Source organism: Habropoda laboriosa, unplaced genomic scaffold (genome assembly GCF_001263275.1).
Source record: "Habropoda laboriosa isolate 0110345459 unplaced genomic scaffold, ASM126327v1 scaffold99, whole genome shotgun sequence".
Lineage (NCBI taxonomy): Eukaryota > Metazoa > Arthropoda > Insecta > Hymenoptera > Apidae > Habropoda > Habropoda laboriosa.
Genome location: NW_017100239.1, coordinates 791,188 through 817,025, shown reverse-complemented (window position 1 = coordinate 817,025; position 25,838 = coordinate 791,188). Strand labels below are relative to the sequence as shown.

The window sequence follows — 25,838 nt, the reverse complement described above, 5'->3', positions numbered from 1 at the left end:
GTTCTACAGGTTGGCGAAAGTACGCTAGACGTGTAGCATCCGAAAACCGGCAGTGTCCCTCGAGCAGTTGAGTTGAAAAGGGAATGATAAATCATCGAGAGGGTAGGACTTCCCTACGGAACAGAAGGGAGGAGAAACGCGTAGGCGGAAGGACGCGCGTGGATCGCAAGCTCAGATTCAGAGGCTGTGCGAGGAGCGAACAGTGTCGAATCTGGACTCCCAGGCTCCGTCGATCGATGCCCGGGGCGCGCTGCTGTACATGTATATAACCACCCTGCTCGCAGCCTCCCTCTCTCTTTCCCGCCCCCACCAACCCTAGCCCTCTGTCTCTCTCTCTCTCTCTCTCCTTCACCTACGTTTTCGACCTATACCACGCCGGTAGGACCCGCGCTCTGTCACCTGGCTACCCTGCGAGCACCTCCCTACCTTCAACCACCTTCTTCTTCGCGTATAATCGAAACTGACGACTCGTTAAACAGACCTAATTTTTTACGCCTAACATCGTGGGAAATATCTCGTTCGCGGTTTTTTCTGCCGATTTAAAGGACGTCGCGACACGGATCGGGTCAGATCGTCTAGCATCGCGCAGAGAACGATTAATTCTCGGTGAAATCGCGTGCAGATAAGCCGAGAGCATCCCTAATTACCCGTACTGGTATCATAACGATGGCGAACAGTTCTGCATAGACGTATCTGTCTCTCCTGTATCGCGTGTAATTCGATTCCAAAAGGCCCTCCCAAAAGGCTTTTGACGAGTCCAGAGTACCATTCAAAATGACCATACTACCTAAATTAGTATGCCGCTACGATAAGCCCGCCCTACAATGGAGGACAAACCCAATATAATCAGCTTAGAAACCAATGCACGAGCTTCTGAATCGTTGTACGTTTTATACTTCCAAGCTGCACAAACACACACATACACACAAGGGCGTGCGCGCACAGAAACCTTCTTTAATTATACAAGCGTATTCCATCGGTTTAATCATAATGTTTCCAGGAATTACGAAGCTTTCACAGTTACAGACACACACACATATAGGACAGAGAGAATATGGTGTGTAGTATGATAGTTAGCGAACGTAAAGTTTCTATACATATTTAGTTAGACCGGCAGAAACAAATAACGAGGGAGATTGAAATTTTGTGGCCGTAACACCCGAAACTAGCGGGTATTAAAGAGTTGATTACAATGTCTCGAAGCTGCAACCTTATATGTGCCAATGCGGTTATATAGATCCATGACTCTTCCAGGCGGATATAATTTTCCGCGTAACGGGTGTCCGGAAACAGGAGAAGCCGCTGCGATCTCCGTGATACACCGCGAAATAAAACGGCCCGGCTGTTTTCGTTAGATTAAACCACGCTACTCGCTGTAAGAGTTTCGTTGAAGAAGAAAAAAAAAAGAAGGTTGTACGCTTCCCCTTTGTTAACGCACCACGCTCTTTGTTTTATCAGCCAAGTGTGCATATTCCCGACGCTGTCTTAAAAATACAGCTCAATTTGCATCGTACCAGTATTTCGATGTGTCTCTCTTACCAAAAAGGGCGCGCGTCCTTCTGTTTGTTGAAATAGGCTCGAATCACGAAGAATCGCAATTTGCCTGGAAAATGAATATTTCTGGTTTCCAGCGAGGAAACGTAGAATATTCTACGAATTTGCAAATGGAGTTTTTTATTGGCTACGAGAGAGAAAGAGAGAGAGGGGTGAAATATTGGGTGAAAAAGGTGGTAGGGAAGGACGTATGTTCTACCGCGACACCCTGTAAACTTCGTATCTACATGTAAACTACAATGTCCGTATTAAGCCGCCTTCTGATCCAATCAATCCCGAGAACACACAATAGCGTAATACTACAGGTGTATCACACGTTCGTGTGTAGACAGAAAGGCTTGTCGAATCGTGACCATTTTCTCAACACCTCTGTAAAACGATCGTTGAAAATTCTCGTCGGTCCGTGAAATTTCGGAAATATTAATTAAAAAATGCACGCACCAACAGACGACAAGAGGGCAAAACGTCAGCGTTTGATGGAACTTTAAAGGGGACTAGCCGTGTAATCGAAAAGCTCGTTGAGACGCAAAATTCGTTTCCATCGGGGGGTGAAACTTTAATTTCAATTTCATCCGTGGCAATTTTTAACGCGTTTCCCTTATCCCTTCCGACGCCGTCTCTTATCGAGTGTCGAAACGTCTCGAGAAACAAGGAAAAGTACGCCAAACTTCCAAACGACGTTACAGAACTAAGGGGGCAGATCGATTATCGCCAAGGATCTACGTGTCGGCGGGCCAAACTCCTCGCCGCTACCGGAAGTCCAAGAGGGGCTGTACAGAGGAAAGGAGACGGGAGAGAGAAATCGTAATCGCGTGCACGCATTCCTCGAATAATCTTTCACCGCACCGCACCTTCGATTCCATCCTGCACACGTGCATCTATTCCATCTGCATATCGGGATAAATACCACGGATTTTCTCGTAAAAAGAAAATCGAGACACTGGCGTACCGTGAAAATTCATTTGCGTCGAATAAAATCGATATCCTTTATTCGATTATAAAATCGAGGGAACGCGATATCCTTCTCCATGTTACAAAGTATACCAGATACATATGAAACGGAAATTTCGTTGCACTCCGTAGAGAAGGGGAATAAATACGTATCCTCCCAACGTACTACGGAAAATACCTTGCGGTTCCCATAAGAGGCTTACTCCCGAATCTCCAACTTAAGATGCCGAAGATCCACGGCAACTGATGAATTTTACCTTTTTCGGCTAAAACATCATGTAAATATTCCATTTTCGAGATGTCACGTAGGTTTGGTATTAAGGTTTGGTATTTCCCTCTGTGGAAAATATAAGAATCGAAACACTGCCAGGTGGTCCTTTTAACGCACGACTCTCCAGACTCTAAAGTGTACGCAAAAAAATCTCGTTAACTCTTCTGAAACATCGCTACAAGGTAGCTTCGACGTTTATCACCTTTCGTTCCATCTACGGTAACGCTATGTGAAAAACTATTTGCAAAAAAAGTTCACGATTTTGTGTCAAGTTTGTTCAATTTTGTTTTCCATTATTCGCAGCGCGGAGCTTTGTCCAGTGATTTATTCAGAGGGAACAGAGGAAGGAGAGAGATACGCGTTGTGGATTTAATCAGAAATCGGATGAAAAAGAATGAATTAACGCGTGGAAATTGTAGATTCGACATTGAATACAGTGGCACGGGTAGAAGCTGGGTTATAACTGGGCATATTTCCCATAGAAATCCGCGCTTCCTTTGTTAGATCGTAAAGGGAATACTTTTCATAGCCAATTTCAAAACTAGGCGGAAATTTCATTAGTAGAATAAGCTTCCGTCGATAACGCGGCGTTGAAACTTCTTTTGTAACGTACCGATTTAAATATCCTACCCGAAGAAGGAAGAAAGTATCGAGCCGAAGCGTACAAAAGATGCGAGCGCGATTAAAAAATTTCTGCCTCGTTTAAACCAAGGGAATCGATCTTTCGTCGATAATTATGACAGCCTAGAATTTCCATGACGAACATTACTAAAGAAACTCTGTAGGTAAAAAAGAAAATTACAATTTCAGCAATTTACAGATTACTCAAGGGCGGTAGTCGGGATAATTAACTATCTTCGTAAGCAGAATTTCAAGAAAATTCACCCTCCTGTTAAGCCTCTCGGCAAGCAGCCGTCCTCACCTTTAATTCAAAGTGATCCTTTTTTTCTCTCCTGCGAGGGATACGAATCGACTCGCGAGAGTCGTTTCGCTTTTATGGGGCATGAATTAGCTTTCTCCCCAACTGGTAATTCCACCAAGAAATCCTCGATTCGTATCTCCAAGCTCGGAGAGAGAAAAAAAAGTTCCAAGAACGACCAAGCGTATCGAGAAAATTCAAACTACCGTGATTCCTCGTACCAAGTTTGAATCGACTCTATGGTGGCGAATTAAAATGCTACTCGTCAACATAGGGGAACGTCGATAAAATCGAATTGTATTAATATTCACGAGGTGAACTCGATTTTACCGAACGAGCTTTTAATTTCGGCTAATCTGTCGCGTGTCTCGCTACGTTGCTCGTTTCTTCACCCTCTTCTTTTTTCCAACGCTGTCTCCACTTTTCACCTTTCAGATATTAACCCTCGACGAATGGCGTGCGAAACTGTTTGTTGCACGCGCGCGACGAACGACAAAAGACACAGGGGGAACATTGTCCGACCGGTAGGGCAGCTTTCGACTAAATAATTTCGTACGCGAGTCATCGTTCGTAAGAGAGAGAAAGAAAGGGACACACACACACACACAGAAAGTGAGAGAGACAGAACGGTGCAACCGTGCGAAAAATTTCGAACTTTACTGCGAATGGAAGAGATACAGGTGCCGAGAGAAGCGAATATAAAACGCGACGCGTTTCCATGACAAAATTTTGTCAATCAAAAAACGAGTTCCGGGTGATATAGGCTAACTAGGATGTCTATAGTAAAATTCCGATTGTTCGAACGATGATTAACGTTCGATTATTCCAAGTATCCTTTGGAATGTCTTTTAAAATTTCCTATGCTTTGCATCAGATGCATAGGAATATCTTAGAAAGTACGTAGAATGTAAAAAATGTGTAGAAAGTGTTGAATAAAGCCGTTAAGAAGAAGAGAAACAAAATTATTTGACTTTAATTCTATTCTATCTTACACTACGCCGCGTAGAATGATATACGTTGTATTCAGATAAGTTTGACTATTTATCAGGAAGACATTTCGTAAATTATACAGTGAAATAAAAAATTAACGGTTTGCAGGAAACAAGGAACGAAAATAACGGATGATGGATTGTGCTAAAAGTTTCTCGTACTGTTGGAAAAAAACGTACAATTCCACAGTGATCAATTTTTTGCTACGTCAGTGTATAACGAATATTGTCTAGAGGAACGCAATAAGGAATTTGTGCTGAAAATGCCTTAGTCCTTGGTACGCGGTAATGTTCAACCGAGTCAACAAACGTGCCTTCGAAATGTTATTTCAAAAAAAAACCTTCTCAAGTTCCTCGAAAGTAATACGGGGACTGAATTCCAAGAACTCTAGCGGCCACCTGTATTTACATCCTACCATGTACGCGCCAATACAGCCATTTTTTTTTTATGACCGACTGGCATGTACACACGTCGAAACAGATTGTTTTGAAACTTGTACAGAAAAAAGTACACAAGCAATAGAGCAATAGGCTACAATAGAGAATCTATTGTAATTACGACAGATTCCTCGAAGTAAATAGAAAACCTACGTTATACGCAAAAAGTCGTAGTTTCGAATAGAAACGAGAGACTGACCTTCCAGTATCTTTGGCAACCCCGTTGACGCCGTAGGGACGTGGAAGAGGAATCTATCCGTCAGCTGGTCATCATAGTAATCGCTGCTCGATGATGTTCACCACCACTAATTCACTGTCACAGAACGTGTCACGGAGACGCCGAAATATGTCATCGTAGATGATACTCGACCCCCCTGTCCCGCGTCGCGACCAAATAACGTGATCCTGACTCACACACAGACCGCGATATAAACTGAAACGAAGGACAACGTGACGACGACAAGTATGCCCCGCGAACGCGCAAGGCAAATAAAAACAAAAAAATATACACTATGATTCTACGCAGCTACGTATAGCGCTGGCAAGCGCTTGACGGTCGCTACACTAACTGCCGCTTCTTCGCTTGAATTTCGACTACCCCGGCCGCCGTCTCCGTCGCAACCAATCACCGTCGACTTGCGCAGCTCAATCCTCTTCCACCAATCAACGCGCGAACCTTCTGCGACCAAATGTTTTTGCGATCATTTACGAACATTTACAAGCAAATTTCAAATTTCCCTCCATTAACATCGGTTTTTGAAGAACAGTCTATCGTTCGGATTCGTAAAGCTTACACCACGTCGGTCGCGAAAGTTTTGTTTTCGCGTGGAATTTATACCAGATTTGAAAATAAGATGCTTACGATATTTAGTGGAATACTAACGTTTAAACGAAAGAATACGCATTCGTGCAATGCTTAAAACAGTGATATTCTTGTGAAATTCAAAAAGTGCTTGTGGGTGTACAAGAATAAAGTAGAAAGGTGAAACGGAGGGAGACGCAGTGCAAAACTAAAGTGGAAGAATTGGAGTACAAAGACCTAATCCAACGAGACAGAATCTTCTAAAGGATAATCAAGAGTGGAATAACACGTTCAGCTGAATTCAAAAGGTATGTTTCAAATATTTGAGTAGTACGATATACCGAGCTGAATTATTTAAACGGAGGCGGTTAGTACGATTAAGGCAAGCACTTTGAAATATTAATAATTCATCGAATATAAAGAGGTTTGCAAGGAAAACACGTTAAATTCTTGTATTTTAAGCAAGATCTGAAGTATACGTAATTGTATACGTCGAAAATAATAAGGGATTTGTTCGTCGTACTCCAGAATAGTATTTCGTTAGAAGGCTTAGGTTTCTAAAGCATTCGAAGATTGTTGCGCTGTAAAACAGCAAGTCGATAAAATAGGGATACACTTAACCAAAGGGAAGTTTGAATTCTCATCCTACAAAATCTTTCCGTTAAAATTCAAAGCCTATGTTTTTCGAACAAGTAATTAATAAATCTTCTCGACGTTTGAATTTACATTCGTCTGTTCTGTAAATGCGCAATAAAAGCGAAAACTAATCTGTAGCGATTTAACAGCAGAAATAAGTGAATAATTTTATAATTCATTTCTGTATACGAAATAAACTCGTTTTAATAATCTCTTAGCTTACTTTTCTGCGCCATATGCCTCTCGTTAAGAAAAATTTATTTTCGCAAATCTATTTTAGCGAAACTAACCTCCAGTGCCATCTATTGGATTATTTCAAAGCAGCTATTGTAACTTTTTTCATCGCAATCGCAGCAAAATTCTTTTATCGTTCCAAGTTCAACGTTCGAGTTGACTACTATTCCTAGAATCATGGTATATCGAAAGTAACAGGGGCACGTGTTAAAAAGAACTACATTTCTTTTATTATACAAAAAATCAATAATTTGTACAAAAAGGTGTAATCTTATTCTTTAAACTGTTCGCGATGAGACGAACATTTGTAAACAATCACCCTCTAAAACTGAATAAGCAAATATCGAATTCGTAACTACGATCGTGATGCGAAGATCTGTTACGAACTTCGAACGTACTGCATTCATGACGTATATCAACCAGTAGTTTATTTCTTTTATCTAATCACGCGCTTCCATCGCAAAACTACAGCAATTATGAACAACACACATTCCTTTACAGTTCGTACATTACGTACGAGAACTATGTAACAATTATATATTACGAATATATCAGTTTGACTAAAGGAAGAAAAAAAAAAAAACGAGTTATAAAGTGGCACATCTCGTGAAGTCTATTTTTCAGGAGAGAATCGGCAAAAATAGGAAAGTTACGGTCAAGTTGAGTAAATTAACATGGACACACGTTCGACTTGCACGAACTGGAATAAGAAAAACGTAGTTCCTTCTTAGCTCGAATAGCAAAGTATTACTTTCGAATTACTTTGCTACGTCCCGTCTACCCGAATCCCATCACCATTTGTACTTGTACTTTTTTTTTTTTTGTTTTTTCACGATCCGTTTTACGAAGATCGTTCGAAAGAAAATAAAAGAAAAATCTTGGAGATTCTCTATTTAACACTCTCCGAGTAATAAGAAGGAAAAACATTAGAATAATACCTAAAATAAGTGCGTAAAATTTGCTAGATTGTTTTTTGGGGGATTACGACGATTGAGCTGCCAGCATTTCTTCTTGCTGTATTTTTCTGCGGTAGTTGTCCAAAGTAACTTGTATAGTCTTCTCGGAATATCGGCAGTTTTCGGCTCCACAGGTACACGTGAACGACTTGCATTTTATTATCCAGAATTTCTCTCCGTAATCGAAGCTGAAGGCAAACAATTCCGTGTTGATCTTCGGCGAGAAATACATTGCATTAATGAAAATCGATGTTCAAGAATAACAGGGAAAAATATGATATATTTCCTCGTGAGATTTTCGAACGTTCTCATAGTGGTGGACTATTTTCTGTTTTTTCTATATATAGGTACGCTCTTCTTCGTGGAACTATAAATGCGTATACCAAAAAAACTTACCATCCTCTAAATCAGTGAGAGAAAAGGAAAATAAGGTAATAAATATCGTACTCGATATGTCAGTTTGTCTATTTTAAGATACGGAAACAATATTAAGCTCACATATTCGGAGAGAGCGCAAAAGCAAACTTTGAAGAAAGAGTAAAGGCGAAGAAAAGTAAAATTACCAGCGGATAACGATTAGCCAACCAAAACCAAACAAGAAGTGGTTTATTAACCAAAAAGGAAATAGCATGAAACGCCGTTTTCTTTTTTTTACTAATATGTACATGTGTTGTGATTTCCACGTGCCAATCGTTTGTTTTCAACATACCCGAGCTCTTCATCTGCCTCGATGTCGCGGTTCGCGAAAAATGCTATCCTAGGAAAGTGCAAATCCTGATGCTCAACAAACACTCGCACTGGCAAGAGATTTGGTGCGCAAGAATGATTTATAAAACGAGCAATATTTCCGTAACGTCTCGCGTCGATACAATATGTCTCTCCGTCCTGTACGTGTGATAAAAAAGAGACAAAGAGAAAGAGAATAAACATAATCTTCGTTTTCTCCTTTCTTATTCAATCTTCCATTAATTCCAACAAGCTGTTTCGTACTCACTCTGTTGTCTAAATCGAACAAATAAGAATCATCTTCCCGATGATCCGCTTCAGAATCCGAGATGATCTCGCCGACATATTCGCAAACGTACGAACCTTTGGGAATATGTCGTAACGTTCTAAGGCCCCATCCTTTACCTTTCGTTCGAAACAATTGAAACCTTTGTGTCAGACCATGTTGAACAACGCGATTGTTACACGTTATACGATTGCAATCGCACGCTGGATTGCACTCGAATAGCATCGGAGGATCTAAATTGAAAAACGTACGATCTTAGTAATACAAAGATCTCAAAGATATATCGGAATTATCGTTGGAATATTTACCTGCATAATTAAATTCAGGGATTAATTTCCCCTCTTCGTCATACCAACATCTCAAACTTATATTTCCGCACAAACACTTTTCTGAATTACAATTATCTTCGCATCGACAAGACTGTAAAGACGTTATCGTACGGTCAACATTAATATTACTAGTAAAACAGTTCTCAGTCACGTACAAAAAATCTGTTGGTTTATCTTCCGAATCATACCCATTAACACATTGTATCGGATTCGTTTCCTTACCACGTGAAATATCACTGTAAGAATGAATCGTTCAATGTATTTTCTTAAGTTTAATTTCGATTGGAGACAAAGATACATGAAATCTGATAGTCACTTTGTTAATATTTTTACTGTTTTCTCCCACATATGTTCAGAAAGTTCGTTCACTTTGGCATTTAATCTTAACGCAGACATTGTGTCGCCATCGTTCGTACAACAATTTACCGCCGTTTCTCCCGCAGCGTTCACTTCTCCTATCTTAGCACCGCGAGCTAATAAAAGAACGCTAACCGCATACTGATCTTGCCTCGCAGCTATATGCCTATAACGCCATTACATATTATAGAAAAGACTTCGTTATTTCCAAACAAGTACCAAGTCTCGAAAGAAATACTTACAAAGGTGTATCGCCATGAACGTTGACTGCATTCACGTCGCAACCTTCGTTAAGCAGCATTTCTGTAATTTCTGAACTTCCGCTAAAAGCACTCCAATGTAACGCTATATTTTGCTCCGCATCTCGAATCAGAGGATCGCACTTTTTGTCTAACAAAAATCGTGCCACGTCGGTATGACAAAATTCGCAAGCCCATATTAAACTAGTCCATCCACCATCGTCCACAGAATCTAAATAAATCATAAGTAATCGTTGTTATAGATAATATTAAATCAATTAGAGCAACGTAACGATATTTGAGTAAAATTTTAATTACCTACTAAAGTTCTCGGCGCTTTGCATTCGGTTAAAATAATTCTACAGACTTCTAAATGACCGGATTTTGCAGCCATGTGCAAAGCGGTCATACCATCTTCACCTTTCAACGTAACATCAGCACCTATCCTGATCAAGTATTTTACCACATCAGCTTTACCCTTGCTAGCAGCTAACATTAAAGGTGTTAATTGATTTCTATCCATTACGTCCAATTGAGCCCCAGCTTGTACTAACACATGTACACAAGATAAGTGACCTTTATCCGCGGCTATATGAAGGCCAGTTCGATGAACATAATCTCGGAATGTATGATTTGCATTATATCCACATGCTACAACATACAGATTATTTAAAAATCGCTTCTCACAGACTTGAAACAGAACTGGCACAACAACGTACCTAAAACATTAACTAATTTTTCTAAATCCCCGTTTTTCACGGACGTGTAAAGACTCATGATAGTGTAACGTTCAGGTCTCTCCGAATTAACAGACGGCTCGGGTATTTTAATGATGTCCGCCTGAATCAAAGGACTAGGAGGACGCTCGGCTAGTTTCGTATTGTCACCTTTCCCTGGTAAACTCATCTTTGCAGAAGGCAGTTTCGAAAATTTCTTACGAGTTGGAATGAATACAGGTTTCCTTAAGCCACCCATGGTGACCATTACATCATATACCGTACTTTCGTTTCCACAGTGTGGACATACTCCTTTTTTATTCGGATAAATTTCACATTCTCGATGATACTGATGACCGTTGATACATTGCACAAATCTTCCTTGTGAACAAAACAGCCCGCACGAAGGGCAACAATTATGCCTTAAAAGCCTTTCTTTGTGCATTCGACATAAAATGATAAAAGGAACACGAGTACTGGGTCTTCTCATCGCTACATCGTTGCTATCGACTTCGTTGCAACATCCTACTAACCTATTGTCGATAGAATCTATTGCGGTACAATATAACGGTGCCCCAGAACCAGTTATTGTTACATACAGCTGAGATCTTACTTGGCATAAGCATAGCATTGATTGACTATACGTCTGTAAAGCATAATTCATGTATTAGATGTGTTAAAAGTAACGAATAAATAATAAGCGTACATGTGTAATTATACCAACTTCACTCATAATGGCTGTTGACTCTGGTTTTGAAGCTTGCCCTTCGGCAGGACTTGGACTTGGAGCCATGCTTCTCCTTGTTCTTTTAGCAGGTACAGTGCCTTCTATGAAACGAAAATATTTATTTCGTACAGTGTACCTGTGTAGACTGTATCTGTTTTATAAATGGTGTGAAACATTACCTTCTGGGTAATCATTGTTCTTGCCTGTTTCTGCCACTGATACAGATCCATCTGAAAATATATAATATATATTACAACTCAAAATCTGCATATTTTGTATGTGTGCAGTTTTCACACCTTTTCTTGTACCTTCAAATGAATCTGCCTTTGCTATTTTTCTTGCAGCTTGACTTCCCCTAGGTCTTCCCCTTTCTCTCTTAGGTCTACCAGTAGCAGGCTTTAGAAATGGCTTTTCTATATCTGCTAAAGGTATATCATCGCTTGTGGGACTACTAATTGAATTGCTCAGTTTTATTTGTGACTCTGAGCTTTTAATCATAGGAGATAATTTTGGCATACCATCAAAGTCGGATGAAAAATTTTGAGATTCATCCAGGACTGTTTCATTTGCACTATTCTCTAATATGGTAATATTTCTAGAACAATCTAATGTTGAGTTTACCTCGGTAATAGTGATGTTTCCATCTGAAATAGAAGCCTCTGCTTCCTGACGTATGTCAGGAGGTTTAACTTGCAACTGTTTATTCTGATCTTTCCCTTGAACCACCTTTTTAGGTCTCCCTGGTTTGTTGTACTTCCTCTGTTTTTTAAACTGTAAATTTTCTTCCGTATAATTAGATTTCTCTTTTCTTGCCATTGCACTTTCTAATACAGTACTCTTCAGTGTTTCTTTACATAATCTTCTTGCAGAGCGTTTAGGACCTGGAGGTTCTTCAGTGTGATCGCTAAAAATGTTATGGAATGTTTACAAATATCGTGCGCAATATTTTACATATCTGATATAAAGGAAAATAAAAAACCTAAGTGCTCTTAATCTAGGTCGTCCTGTTCTTCTTTTCCTTGTAACTGGAGCTGTGCCATCTGCTTGATCTGCTTGTTCTGTAGGCTCTGTTGAAGTATCAGCTTCATCAGTCTTTGTTTTTTCATTGGAAGCAGTGGTTTTTTCCTCCTCCAGTGTCTCTCCCACATTTTCCTTTGGTGATTTTGCCTCTTCTGCACTCTTCTCTGGCTCTTTGCTCTCAGATTCTTTAACCGGTCCTTCTGTTTTACCTTCCTCTGAATCTGACTTTTCCACAGTGTCGGAATTCTCATCAGAGTTTTCGATCTTGACAGAGACACCGCCAATTTGATCACAATTTACCAATTCATCAGGAACTAGAGTAAGATTGGAAGAACAGCTTGATATCTTTGTTTTTTTACCATGGTCGGTATTTTCGTCGATAGTCCTGAATGTAAGGACGATTCGCGGAATTCCATTATCTTTTTTAAAATTTTCCTGTTTTCCAGTACTCTCATCTTCCTTATGATTCTCCTCTGTTAACGTCGATTCCACGATATTTTGTTTCGTCGAAGCAACTTCGTCGTCCTTATCGCGAGCAGATTCTTTTTCAATTGCTGGCATTTCATCGATAATCGTTACCGGTTTTTCAATCTCCTCATGATCCGATTTCTCTGTTCGGCTAATTTCTCCGCTTTTCACGGGACTGACGCTTTTGTTAAATTCATTCGTCATACCCTCGAGAATTTGTTGAATACTGACCTTCTCTTCGACCCTCTCGGCAGCCATACCTTCCTCTTCGCCCCCTTCTTGACAACCCTCCATCGTGGCATCTTCCTTACTCTTATTCTCCGACATAATAATAGATTTTAACTGAAAACTATGTATCTTTACTCTTAAAAGGCCACCTCATCGTACAATTGGCCGACCGATAAATTAACCGTTAAATGTTGAACAACTACTGGACCGTACACCAACGTTGACGATGTCTTCCGCAAAGTGCAAGTAGTTACAACGGCAGTGGATTACCTTCTAAATATCTTTCTGACTGAATACTATTACTAATTTTCCAGCAAACACCATGAAAATATCTGTTCGTACACTTTTCACCTGCTTGACTAATTATATTATCACAGAAACCATTTGTTCCAAAGATTTTCGAAGAAATATCTACACTACGCTAACGTGCCCCGCGTAGACCTGGAGGCCATATTGATTGCTCAGGGACGGGCCGATTCGAGCGAAGAATTTATTTTTAAAATGATCTTCGACCGAGCCCTTTTACTATCAAATTATCTACTCTCTCCTAATTTTCCAAACTTTCACCGTATCTTTCATACGCTATATACCTTGTAAAAAACGACAATATGTGTGAATTACACGAGAAATGTAGAATATGCATATCTATATGATACACGATCGTAAAGACTATGCACCTACACATTGAAAACAAAAAAGATAATGAATTTTTCTGTAATTCACTATTCTCAGTTAGACGAGAAAAATATTTTATGCCGATTCTGCTGTTTATTTAAACTTCGTTCATCGGCAATCTAGAAATTTATAAAAGAAATTAAAAACGAATTTATACTATTTACACGATTTTACGTGGAACAGCAGAATTCTTTAGCGCGCGTAAAAATTCATCGTCCTCGTTTTCATACTATGCATTTACATGAAGAAGGCAAGAGCCATTGTATCGTATGGTATGCGTTTTACGACCGACTACGAATCAAGATTCGTATTCATGTGAAACAACGGTGCACGTGTAATTGACCTTTCAAATATGGACGCTAGTATATCTCGTATACTTTGTCTAGTATCCGTGAAGAAAAAGCGAAATTGATGCTACTAACCGAAACCATTACGATACTATAATAGCATCGCGCATGAGCGTCCGACAAAAAGAAATTGCTCAGCGTTACGTGGCAGTACACGATAAAAATACATTGTAACTAATAAATAACAGCGCCAACCACGAGATAGACAATTATAGATACTATTGAACGAACTGAAAGCAATTCCAAAAATTGACCAGTTCGAATAAAAAATAAATAGAATAAGGCAACGGTGTCGTATAAATATAAGTTTATTTACATTGCAACAGATCCTTTTGTCAAATAAGCGACAAAGGTGATTACGAGTGTAGACTGAACAAAGTTAATGAATAAATGTTAATTAAAAATAATAATTACAACGTTCTAGCCCAAACACGCCTCTTATTTAAATAATATACATTTGTTTGAAACTCGTAGAATCTAGGAGACGTGAATATTGTGCTTTCCTTACGGAGACGTCGTTAATAAGTTCTTACGATTTGGTTTTCACTCGATCGATCCTGTGACTGTGATCGCCGTATGCGTTTGGTATTATTTTACAAACGATAATGAAACGTGAAGAATGACGCCATTACTAAATCGAGTTGCAGAGAGATACTGCAAGGCCGCCCGAGGAAGAGAGAACCGCTTCGCGAGTTTGGTTTCACATACTCTCGCTCGTCCCTCGATAAGAAAAGAAGCGTAAACGAAGAATGATAGGAACGGTTTACGCGTTCAGTACGATGCCGCATCTCCTAATAACGGATTTCCTCTTCTCTTTTACCTTTTCTTTTTTTTTTTCCTGCCACTTTTCTGTTCCTTTTTCTCTTCTTTTCCTTTTTTGTCTCCTTTTCTTTTCTTTTCTTTTTGTTTTTTTAGAAAAAACGTCGAACATACTACATTTATTTATATCTTTACAAGCAATATAAAAAGTTGAGCATCGTATTGCATCAGTGATTGCATCCTATATAAATACACGTCGATAAGAGAGTTATTGACAAAGTAGTTCAACGCGGTACGTTACAGCCACGAAAATCGTGCGAAAAATTAATCCCAAAGACCGTCCACTCGAATCTAGGAGTCTAACCCTTCTTTTTTTTTTTTTTTTCATTTTTTTTTCTTCGTGCTTTGCGAACAATTCTCGATGTTCGATAATAATATCGTACATAGTACGTATCCGGAGTCTTTTTCTTTAAAATACGTACATTAGAATTCACGGTATCACCGAGTATTACAAACAACTATTTTTTGGTTTAGAACTGTTTTCAAGTACACCGTGCACAGATCATTTATGTGCACCAACCATCGTTGATTATAACACCATTCTACGTGGTACATGTGATTAATTCAGTTACTTTTATCGCATATGGCACCAACAAGGAATATGATTTAATCGTAACGGTGGGTTATGGTGGCGGAGGTCTCCTCTGAGGTTCTGGGGTGTAACGTAATCGAGCTCGGACGTGCTGAGGGCTACCGGGTACGGAACTGCTTTCCGACAATCTTCTTGGTGGAGGTTGTGGTGGAGAAGATGAAACGTACCTTACCGAAAAAGAAGCAACAAAGGGGAAAAAAGAAAGAAATAAGAATAAAATTTACAAAATTACTACCATTTTACAGCGTACACGTATATATTTAATGTGAATAAAATGGCGGTACCTTCGTGCGAAAGAAGGAGACGCTTGATCGACTAAATTCCTTCTAAGTGCAAGAGGAGATTCACCGCGACTTAATCTCGGCGGTGGCTCCGGCGAAGGAGCACGTTCGCTTCCGAGCCTGAGACGAACGTAAGAAGCGAAACGCTTCTTGGCAGATTCTTTAGAACCACCTTGAACTGGTGGCATAACAGGTGATGGTTCTTGTTTCAACTGATGAGCAAAACGGGAGATTAATAATTCAGGACTTGTAGAACCGTGTGATCCTTGTGGAGGGGGTTCAGAGGGAAACCTGTTTCGAAAGAAATTCATTGATAATATATACGATATTATCAGCGATTTGTTAACAGCGAATTGTAATATCTCGTCGACTATTTACCTTTTACGACTAACCATAGGACTACCATAAATATCTTGCGTTTGCGGATGAGTTTGAGGCACAGGTGGAGTTTGTCCTAATCGTTGTTGAAGAAACGGAGAATAACGGCCACTTTCTGTTGGTTGTATCACGTTAGGAGGATCGACGTTTTCTCTCCTCCAAGGTGAATAATCACGAGCAAACGGACTTAAAGATCTAGAGACACCTTGCCATCGTTCTTTACTTGTATCTCGATCTTCTGTGAACCGTCCGTGGTACGGTGAATAAAGCCTACTTCCTGCGTCTATTGTACTAGTATCCTGTCGATAAGGAGAGAACGGTCTTCCTTCTTGTCTACCTTGTCCATTGGTAGAACAATGATTCGAGGAGTAATCCCTATTTTGTTCGACATGTTGTCTATACGGTGAATATGGTCGTTGAAAATTCGTTTCTGACGTATCGACATCGTTCGACGAAGGAGGAGAAAACGGCCTGGAAATTTCCTTTCGTCTAAGCGCGTATGGACTATAAGATACATAGTTCGCACCATTCTCACTATTTGATCGTTGATGAAATGGCAAAAAGCTGGAGTTCTGTGAGTCTTTGGTGACATTGCTTCGTAGGAAAGCTGGTACTTCAGATTGAGCCCTGAGATGAGCTGTTTGTTTTAAAGATACATGACCCGTAACTCGCTGCTGCCACCCTGCCAATCTGAAACTGAATTCCACGATATTAAATTCCCATATTTCTATACCGTCGAACGCGAATTTATTCACTTCGAAAAATGTGGCTTGATTCGTCTGAAAATGCCACTGGTACTACCTAAGAGAACTCTGTACCATGATGTTTCTGCAAAAAATCTTCAGTTTGTAGAGGGTTAATAGAAGTTAGAGCGTTAATCATAGTATCATGCAACACAGACGAGGGTAGAGGAATTTCTTTTCTTTTTTTTTCTTTTTTTTTTTTTTTTCGAGGTAATAGATCGTAGAGAATATCTGTGTTTTTTGAAAAATCAAAATATCGCATGCTAAAAAAAAAAAACAACTAGAGAACGCTTTACTAATATAGTTTCTAATTTAATCAAATAAGGATAAAAATACAAATATAAATGAACTAATTGTCTTGATGAATGGAGTGTGCACAGGGAAAAATTATTTGTGCCACCGGCGAATCGCTACATAATATAAAGACAAATAAACGAATATTCAAATAAATAAAAAGAATGCTTACCATGAGTGGGGGTTGAAGGGTGGGGTGTGTAACAGGCGCGTGCACAAACCAAACAACTCGAAATGAAAATCGGGCAGATTTTTGGATAATTGTGAGGTGTATTTTTTTTAAGTTTTTTGGAGTTTAAGGGTAAATTTTTAGGGATAATGGTGAATGGGGCTGGGGCGAGGGAGAGGGGATGCTATGCTGCGCTGCCTCCCTCAAGCTCAACGCTGCAACACAATTCAACACGCACGCAAACTTTTAATCGAAATGTATGGACAGGTTTGTAAATGTCGTTTGGCAAAATGAATAAAAGATAAATAAGTAAAAAAAAGACTAGTCCAACAAATACCCAACTTTAAAACTCAGCATAATTTTTCGAGCTGTTTTAATACCTACCCATTAACCATGAATGCTGAAGTGTTAAAATTTTTTAAAACTAAATATAAAAAGACAATACCCGGTTATTCTCAAACCAAACCAAATCATTATGATATTAGTTGGGAATTTCATGCTATGTTTAAAAACTTTATTCACTCTCTATATAACGATCTATAGTCTTTTCTAACAGCACATGTCTACCATACTTTAAACGTCACGTGTGTACTTTTGTAAATCGAAAACTATCCTATACGATGCCTGAAAACCATAGTTTTTAATCCTTATCGGCATACGGTTGCTAACAGTTTACCTTGGTTCTAATTGCCGCATAACTCTGCCAAACCATTGGCAGCCAGAATTTAAGACCGAAGAGTTTGTTTCTTCATCTTGAGGTACATCGTATTTTCGAATAAAAGGATGCTCCATGAGTTTGTGATATTTCGGGCGATGTTTATAATTTTTTGTAAGGCAACAACTCACAAAATTTCTAAATTCTTTCGAAAAGAGGGCGTCTGATGGAAGGGAGGGAGGGTCATCTTGTACTACTCTGCTCAGTACCTATAAATTTAAGTAAGTTCAACAACTATCATGAACATATTAAGCACTACCATTTCTACACTATCTCCTCCTTGGATTTACCTCAAAATCAGTCTTACAATCTCTGTAAGGGAATACTCCTGTAGCTAATTCAACTAAAGTGATACCCAAACTCCATACATCAGCTCTTATATCATAATCTGGTTTTGTCGGATCTGGAGGATCAATTCTTTCAGGCTATAAACATAAAACAGCAACATAAAACAGTTTCAACTTTTGGCATAATAAAAAATAAAAACATGTATACTCACAGCCATGTAAGCAGCACATCCTGCACTTCTAGTTTTTGCTTTACTATCAACTAATCTGCCAGATATACCAAAGTCACATAATTTAACTCCTCCCCTTTCATCAAGGAGAATATTACTAGGTTTTACATCTCTGTGAATTACACCATGCTTTTCTTTCAAATAAGATAATGCCTTTACTGTCTATAGAAATAGTAATTGTTTATTTGATTAATGTTTCTTTCCAATGTAATAATAAGGTAATGATTTTTTTCATTCATAATGTCACTTACTGCTACTGTAACTTTTCCTAAAAACTCTTCTGGCATTGCCTGCCTGGTTCTTTTTAATAATTTATCTAAACAAGTTGCCATTAACTCCATACAAATCCACACATCAGATTCTGTGATAAAACATCCCAAACATTGCACAATATATGGACAATCGTGTGATTTTAACACAACATCAAGATCCATAATTATCCTTTTATTTTCTTCTGCATTACCAGAACGTCTCATTTGTTTTACAGCAATGAGTACACCACTAGGTTTATGCCTCATTTTAACAACATGACCACAGGTACCATTTCCTAATTCACCTAGATGTTCTAAGTCTTTCATCTCAGTTTGATACCTCTGACCATTGATATTTAGAATACCATTCATCTTCATGATTTCTTGGAGCTTTGACTCAAATTCACTATCCTGTTTCTTTGGAGGTATCTGTGAGACTTTGCAACATATATACATATGTTTTTGGTAGTAAAATAATCTAGGATGATCCATTATGCATACAAAATTGCTTTTGCTATTAATCAACGAAGATATTTCAAACAAAAGAGAATATTTATTTTTATCGACACAAAGAGATCTTTTCTTTAGAAAAAAAAAAAAGTACTTTGTTTTTGTTTATGATTCGTTTTAACATGTTTCCATTCATTTCGAAACTCGACCTGTTTAGTAAAATAAAAAAACATCCTCGCGTATAAATATTAGTTGGTGGACAGCTCGAGAGAAATAAACTACGCGTTAAATAAGGAGACTAAAAGAGTATCGTATATAGAATCAACAGAATAAATTGTGATGATCAACATAACCTGTACAACAAGTGGCAAAGCGACAATTGCATTGAAAATTTTTGGAAAAGAAGTCAAGGAAAAATTGTATTACGCTCACAAACGGTATCTAAATTAAACTCACGTCGTGAGGCAGAACTCGAGACAGATCCCGAGGATGACGATTGAAGGCCCGTTCCTGGTCCAACCTCGCTACCCTGTCTGTCTCTATCTCTCGATTCATTTTCTGCTCTAAGACGTTCTTGCAAATTCAGAATCTTATTCTCCAGGGTACTGGACATTGCGACGGTCTTTTGGAACACTATCAAATTCACCGCGGGACACCACCTCGCGAAAAATATTTGACAATTTTCACATCACTCGTCTGCCCCTTTTGGCAGCGAACATTGCGCCGCCGGTTATACGCATTTCAGTAGAACCAACTCTCTTTTAATTTCTTGGAAATCACTAGCACAGATTACGATAAGAGAAAGTTTTTCGAATCTTTCAAGGAAAATCATTTCATCTTCTAAACACGTAACATCAATAGGTAACTGTATATATTCTCATTTTGATACAAAGTTCATGTATGTACATATTATTTAAGTAGAGATCAATCCGTAAATTATTTTTATTTTTTCTTCTTTTTTCTTTCATTCAAACATGAAGTAAATATTTATAATACAAAATACAGTTCTGTATAGAACTTAATTATACATATGTATATAAATATTTCTTCGAAGACTCGATTGGTGTATGCAATTAGTGCAATGGAATTACAATTGTCGCACAAGTAAAATTCAAAGGGGTAGAATATGCGAATGTTATAGTCGACAGCAAAACTTCTATTAGAAAATAATAGCGTCTTTCAATTTTCCATGTGTACGACAATTATAGTTCACGTTTAAAATTCATATCATTACAATTTAACAATATTTTCCGCCCTATCAGACATGATGTTGAACTAGTAATGCCTCGAAAGCGCAAATCAAATAAACATTTCGCATTCAAAGCACAGAGTAATTCTATTTTAAAGCCGATAATGAGAAACTCGATGATTTTATGGGAAAGAAGCCAATACGAAAAAAGCATTCGATATATTAAGTCTGAAGGCATCGATTTTGCAGGCCACTGAAAAAATAATTCTCCTACAAAGGCAAAATATTCATTGTAGAACAGCGGCATTCGCAGCTATACTAGGATTGTTAATAACTTCTCCCAAGCTTTCCAGCAATTCTTTCCTATAGTCATCGAAATCTCCATCGATTTCGTTAATCTGTTGATTTTCGATTACATATAAACAACATTCTGTGTCCCTAATTAAACGCTCATCGTGAGAAACGATGATAACTCCTCCTTTATATCCATTGATACCGTCAGCTAGAGCATCGATAGATTCGATATCTAAATTATTCGTCGGTTCGTCTAAAATCACAACATCGGGTGCATTTAAACACAATTCTGCTAAAGCGACACGTGCCTTTTGACCTCCTGATAAATCTTTCATTTTAATCGTATGCGCATGAGAACTAAGTCCAAACGTTCCCAATTGTTTCCTAGCCTTCTCATACGGGAGATCGAACAAACGCATTAGATATTCCGACGGTGTTTCTTCAGCGGTTAGATGTTCGCCAGAATGCTGGTCGAACTTACCTATCCTCTAAGAGCCATAAAACATCATTTAAGTACATAGGTTTATCATTCAAACAGCGAAATGAATTTCGACTTCTACTTACCAATCGATGATTCTTTATTAAATCCCCTTTAAGCGGTTGTAAGTCACCAGTTAATAACTTTAAAAATGTAGATTTTCCAACGCCATTCGGTCCTACTATAGCTATTCGGGAACTTAAGTCTATCCCAAAATCCACATCGATAAATAATTGTTTTTGTCCTTGGTATGCAAATGACACATCTGAAATGAATTATCGATCTTTTTAAGTAATTTTTTTTTCTTTTTACGACAGTAAAAAAATACAATACAATATTAGTAACATACTATGAAGACCAAGAATTGGTGGCTGTAATGGAGGTGGATCAGGAAAACTAAATTTCACTAAATAATCTCTAGGTTTTTGCAGCAATTCTGCAGGTGCATTCTCATCTTCTTGTTTCTGCATTTTTGTTCTATTCTTTTCTTGCTTTCTAGTTAAAACTTCTTTCTGCTTTTTCTCAGCTTGCTTTTTACTTTGACCAGAAGCCTTCATTTCTTTAAGTCGTTTTTCTTGCTTCTCGTATGCTTTAATCATTTCTTTTTTCTTCTGTTCGTACATTTTTTTGAACATACTATAGTTGCCCTTGTAGTAAAACAATTTTTGTTGGTCCAAGTGAATTATGTCTGTGCACACATTATCCAAGAAACTCTGGTCATGAGAAACAATAAGTAAAGTTTTCTTCCAAGCTTGAAGATAGTTATCCAACCAAATGACAGCATTTAAATCCAAATGATTTGTAGGTTCATCAAGCAATAGCAATGTAGGTTCTAAGAAAAGAGCTCTAGCAAGAGAAACACGCATTCGCCATCCACCAGAAAAATTCTTTGTGGCACGGTCTTGCATTGCACGATTAAATCCAAGACCAGCAAGGATTCTCCTAGCACGTGGTTCTATAGAATCAGCACCGATAATTTTCAATTCGTCATAAACCTATGGGGCACATATTACTAAAATATAATATTCAAATTTACATTCGACACAATAAGAAATTACCTCTTGTAATCTACTTTGAACAGAAGTATCTCCCTGTTCTGTCAATTCTTCTAATTTCTTGCACTCTGACATTAATTCTTTATATTTCACATCTGCATTAAGTACTACTTCCACAGCTGGAGTGTCATCAGCAATTACCTCTTGTTCACAGTACAAAACATCAATGTTAGGTGGAATGGTGAAGGCTCTTTTTGCAATATGACGAAGTAAAGTAGTTTTTCCATGACTGAAGAGAGAAACGGAAAAATTGCAAAGTGCCAGAACGGTATTTCATTGATTGGACAACTGAGAAGTACGTACCCGTTCGGTCCTACCAAACCGTAACGTCTGCCCTGCGCAATTAACAGGCTGGCATTGGTAAAAAGTTCCTTTCCTTTGGCAGCAATGCTAAAATTTTCCACCTTGATATCAACCGCATTTTCTAATTGCTGATTACCGCGTTGCAGACTCTGACTCTGCGAAACAGTGAAATTACTTTCGAGTTCACTATGACCCTGACCACCGGTTTTCGTTAACATTTCTATCGTTCTCTCATATTCTAGCTGTTTCTTCAATTTTTTCTTTTCCTTATGTGTCAGCTTCTTCCCTGTTTCCTGCACCCCCATTTCGGATATATTTTTCGTGACATCTGATACCTTCTTATCGGTTGACATACTGAAACGTGCACCTGGTTATCTAACCTCAATGTTCCACACTTTCTCGACAGTGTCTAGCAGCAAGCATTAAAACACGTGGCGCCACCCAATCTTCCGCATACCTTAGCATACTGCAGTAATTTATAAATGCAGATGTGATATTTATTGGAAAAACTAAAGAGGGATCAATCTGTATTTTACGTAACATTCTAAAGGAAAGAATTTAAGTACTTTGTAAATTATAGATATCGCGTTACTCTTTAAATATGCAAACTATAATTTCAAGTACCGTGTACATATGTATAATATTTAAATAGTACACAATTAAAAATGAAACAATTGAAGTAGATACGTTGAACGTGATAAAGAATAGGCGGAGAATTGATAAATAAAATATAAAAATATTTTTCAAATGGGAATATTTTAACATAAAACATGGCAGGACAGGAAGCAGAGAGAAGAACGCGTACCCTTAACGCGCAATTTATGGCGTATCTGGAGAAACATCGGATATATGAATTATTCCACGTAAATAACCTACATTTCATAAATACTCCTAATAATTTTATAATATAGCTTTATACGCGTCTCTAAAAAAACATGTACAGGAAATTGCTACTCAATTGGTGCTTAAAAGGCCGGACGACCCAGTTGTATTTATGAAACAGTATCTCGAATTGGCCAAAAAAAGACTGGACATTCCCAAGATCATTCTTATTGCACCTCCAGGCTTTGGTAGAATAACGAGAAAAAAGTTGACGTTTTCCAGACATTTAACATTGAACGAATATATTTCATACGTGCAGATAGAATGGCCTTAGCCAAAGTTCTCCAGGAAGAATTGGGCGTGCACCCGTTATCCTTGAGAAATCTTCGCGATGCATTTTCCCAGTCAGATGTAAGCGAAAAATGTGGGAAATCGTTGTTTCTTCGGTGTCTCTGTAAATGAATTTTCTTCGTTAGGACGAAGCTTGTCGTTGCGAGGAATCGGAGGATCTCGCGTCCACAATGAGAACGATTTTGGAAAGTGGAATCTTACACGAAAGCGGATGGCTACTCGTTGGTAAAGATACCTCGAAGAAAGATATGCCTTTGAAATTTCTTCCAGATTTCTTATTTATCGCGTAGATTTACCGAGAACAAAGAAGGAAGCACGAATATTCCAGCGTATAGGAATAATACCGACGCACGTGATACAGCTTGTAGTTTCGAACGAACCTGGTAAAAAAGTTTAGACGAATAGTTCAATTGGACGAATTCTCACGGGTGTCGTTTTCAGAAAACTGGCAAAACATTTTCACAGACGTCGCTTGTAACCAAACTTCTAATCAGATAAACGAGTCGAAAGATCCAAGGACTCGTAGATACTTGAAAAATCTACAAGGATTGCGGGAAGCGTATGCACACGCTTTAATCGTTAGTCCAGCTTTTACAACAATTGATCTGCGTAATTGAATTGGAATTTATCGAAGGGAAAGTAAGAGAAAAATGATTTCAAGGAAGTCGAAGTAGGGATCAGATCCATCGACGAGCTTGGAAAAGATTGCGCGAAACTAGCAAAAATGAGGAAACTTTGTGGAGCACCGTCGCTTTTGCGCATTGCGCTCATTGGATCTAGAGGATCTGGTTGTACCACATTGGCACAATACTTGGCCGAAAGATTCAATCTTGTTCATAGTAATCTCGATCTGATTGTTTTACCTACCGCCAATTACTACAGTAAGATCTGTCGTTTATTTCAGTCGATTACGATTACATCGCGGAACAGACGCGATTGCAGCAGAATCCTTTGGGGGAGATGCTTCGATTGTTCGAGGAGAAATGGGGCGAAAGGCCGAAGCCTGAGATCAGGATCAAAATTGTCGAAGTACAAAAGCTAGAACTACTGCTGTAGAATCTATTTGCACAGTGTTACGGTTTTTAGAAACATATATCTGGCTACGAGTGTTTGAAGAGAGGATGGGTGCTAACTGGATACCCGAAAACAGTGGAAGATTTTCAATTATTAGATTTGATAGCCACCCCTCCAAACAGGTAAAATCAAACGAAGGAAATATCGACGAGATACTTTTCAGTACACAGAATGAAATATTTTAGAGTGATATTTGTGGAAGTAAGTGGCGACGTCTGTAGAGAAAGACTGCTTAATCGTCGATACAACGTCGATACTGGAAGCAAGCATAATTTGTCTACGAGAAAGTACGTAGATAAAGACGATTGTAGATTAGGTGTTCATCCTAAGGACTACAGATTGATCGTCGAACGAGATGTAAGGACGAGCGGATCACCGTGATTAGAATCGGTAGAATTCGCATAGAAATGAATTTTAATCGATGGAAAAACTACAGCTCCAGGAATACGACGAAAATGTGATCGACATGATGAAGTATGCTGGCGAATCTGCGATAAAAATCGACGCTAACCAGGAGGAAAGAGTCGTTCGAGAAAAAGTAGAAGCGTTTCTAATGCGTGCAGCTCCTTCCTGGCAATCGAGGATACCAAGACCTCCACCTGAGATCGATCCAATGGACATTGAATACGAACCCGACGGCGAACCAATTTCCAAAGTGTTGAGCAACGTATGCACCTGTGAGCCCAAGTATAGCTTCATTTAAGTCGACTGTCGACGCTGTTTCACCCTCTGCGAGGGTGGAAAATGGGATGCTCCCGATGTGTCCTGTTATCCTGGCACACGAGGCATCTCGTTTTCGCGACGTCACAGCTGCCGACATCACGTATGGATTTTTTAACGTATTTAACCGTTTCAACTCGATTTCGTCCAGAAATTGTAACGTTCTTTCGTGTAAAAAAAATTCGTCGTGCTAATAAACTACGATGAAAAATTGTGTTGTTCCTTTAACTACTGTAACGTTAGCATTAATCGTTAGAGTCCTTTAAACTTGTAATTGAAGTTATCGTTAGCGAAGCTGCAAGGAGTAGGATCAGGGATGACGTAGACGGCACGTCAGCTGGTTTGCTTGGAAATTGCACCACGGCTAGTATCCCGACGTGGAAGTGAACAGCTCCTTGTCACGGGAAGGATAAAGTTGGATTAAGGATATCACACGCCTACGCTAATAGGGATAATTGCTTCAAACGCGAAGCAT

At 38.8% G+C, this 25,838-nt stretch overlaps 5 protein-coding genes across 5 annotated transcripts in view; 1 reads left to right on the top strand and 4 right to left on the bottom strand.

Annotated features, from left to right (window-relative positions):
• LOC108571861 (voltage-dependent calcium channel type A subunit alpha-1) overlaps positions 1–5,372 on the bottom strand; it is a 100,146-nt gene extending 94,774 nt beyond the window's left edge. Inside the window, exon 1 of the mRNA XM_017934009.1 lies at positions 5,322–5,372. The gene's annotated coding sequence lies outside the window, so the exon portion shown is untranslated. The remainder of the gene's footprint in view (positions 1–5,321) is intronic.
• A 2,401-nt stretch (positions 5,373–7,773) lies between these two features.
• On the bottom strand, positions 7,774–13,093 carry LOC108571785 (histone-lysine N-methyltransferase EHMT2). The gene is made up of 11 exons (XM_017933921.1): positions 12,110–13,093; positions 11,439–12,034; positions 11,128–11,231; positions 10,407–11,049; positions 10,006–10,338; positions 9,691–9,919; positions 9,408–9,614; positions 9,071–9,327; positions 8,745–8,995; positions 8,460–8,635; positions 7,774–7,938 (listed from the first exon to the last, which is right to left on the bottom strand). Exons 1-11 carry the CDS (start codon positions 12,943–12,945, stop codon positions 7,776–7,778), a joined length of 3,795 nt encoding a protein of 1,264 aa, XP_017789410.1. The 5' UTR covers positions 12,946–13,093; the 3' UTR covers positions 7,774–7,775.
• Positions 13,094–15,310: 2,217 nt separating this feature from the next.
• Positions 15,311–19,788, bottom strand: LOC108571771 (dual specificity mitogen-activated protein kinase kinase 7-like). The gene is made up of 8 exons (XM_017933901.1): positions 19,530–19,788; positions 18,628–19,141; positions 18,359–18,538; positions 18,150–18,284; positions 17,821–18,068; positions 15,939–16,634; positions 15,564–15,851; positions 15,311–15,446 (listed from the first exon to the last, which is right to left on the bottom strand). The coding sequence occupies exons 1-8, from the start codon at positions 19,688–19,690 to the stop codon at positions 15,311–15,313; spliced, it is 2,358 nt and encodes a 785-aa protein (XP_017789390.1). The 5' UTR covers positions 19,691–19,788.
• Positions 19,789–20,553: 765 nt separating this feature from the next.
• LOC108571798 (ATP-binding cassette sub-family F member 1) lies at positions 20,554–22,804 on the bottom strand. The gene is made up of 5 exons (XM_017933937.1): positions 22,397–22,804; positions 22,097–22,322; positions 21,388–22,033; positions 21,125–21,303; positions 20,554–21,048 (listed from the first exon to the last, which is right to left on the bottom strand). Exons 1-5 carry the CDS (start codon positions 22,747–22,749, stop codon positions 20,554–20,556), a joined length of 1,899 nt encoding a protein of 632 aa, XP_017789426.1. The 5' UTR covers positions 22,750–22,804.
• A 413-nt stretch (positions 22,805–23,217) lies between these two features.
• On the top strand, positions 23,218–25,346 carry LOC108571730 (adenylate kinase 8). The gene is made up of 11 exons (XM_017933843.1): positions 23,218–23,259; positions 23,340–23,466; positions 23,538–23,633; positions 23,702–23,794; positions 23,860–23,952; positions 24,011–24,147; positions 24,231–24,408; positions 24,474–24,598; positions 24,656–24,765; positions 24,829–25,000; positions 25,080–25,346. Exons 1-11 carry the CDS (start codon positions 23,218–23,220, stop codon positions 25,344–25,346), a joined length of 1,440 nt encoding a protein of 479 aa, XP_017789332.1.
• Positions 25,347–25,838: the final 492 nt, after the last annotated feature.

Excerpts from the sequence above, each read along its gene's own strand:
- LOC108571785 (XM_017933921.1), bottom strand. The coding sequence starts at position 12,945 with ATGTCGGAGAATAAGAGTAAGGAAGATGCCACGATGGAGGGTTGTCAA. Across the intron at positions 9,920-10,005 it reads AGCGCCGAGAACTTTAGTAG|ATTCTGTGGACGATGGTGGA; the intron begins GTAATTAAAATT and ends TGATTTATTTAG. Across the intron at positions 8,636-8,744 it reads TGTTCGATTTAGACAACAGA|GACGGAGAGACATATTGTAT; the intron begins GTGAGTACGAAA and ends TCACACGTACAG.
- LOC108571771 (XM_017933901.1), bottom strand. The coding sequence starts at position 19,690 with ATGTCCAGTACCCTGGAGAATAAGATTCTGAATTTGCAAGAACGTCTT. Across the intron at positions 18,285-18,358 it reads GATGTGCTGCTTACATGGCT|CCTGAAAGAATTGATCCTCC; the intron begins GTGAGTATACAT and ends TTATGTTTATAG. Across the intron at positions 15,447-15,563 it reads TCTCCTTCTTTCGCACGAAG|GTACGTTTCATCTTCTCCAC; the intron begins GTACCGCCATTT and ends TTTTTCGGTAAG.
- LOC108571798 (XM_017933937.1), bottom strand. The coding sequence starts at position 22,749 with ATGTCAACCGATAAGAAGGTATCAGATGTCACGAAAAATATATCCGAA. Across the intron at positions 22,323-22,396 it reads GGTTTGGTAGGACCGAACGG|TCATGGAAAAACTACTTTAC; the intron begins GTACGTACTTCT and ends TTCTCTCTTCAG. Across the intron at positions 22,034-22,096 it reads TTCAAAGTAGATTACAAGAG|GTTTATGACGAATTGAAAAT; the intron begins GTAATTTCTTAT and ends TGTGCCCCATAG.
- LOC108571730 (XM_017933843.1), top strand. The coding sequence starts at position 23,218 with ATGGCGTATCTGGAGAAACATCGGATATATGAATTATTCCAC. Across the intron at positions 23,795-23,859 it reads AAGCGGATGGCTACTCGTTG|ATTTACCGAGAACAAAGAAG; the intron begins GTAAAGATACCT and ends TTTATCGCGTAG. Across the intron at positions 25,001-25,079 it reads GATTGATCGTCGAACGAGAT|CTCCAGGAATACGACGAAAA; the intron begins GTAAGGACGAGC and ends GAAAAACTACAG.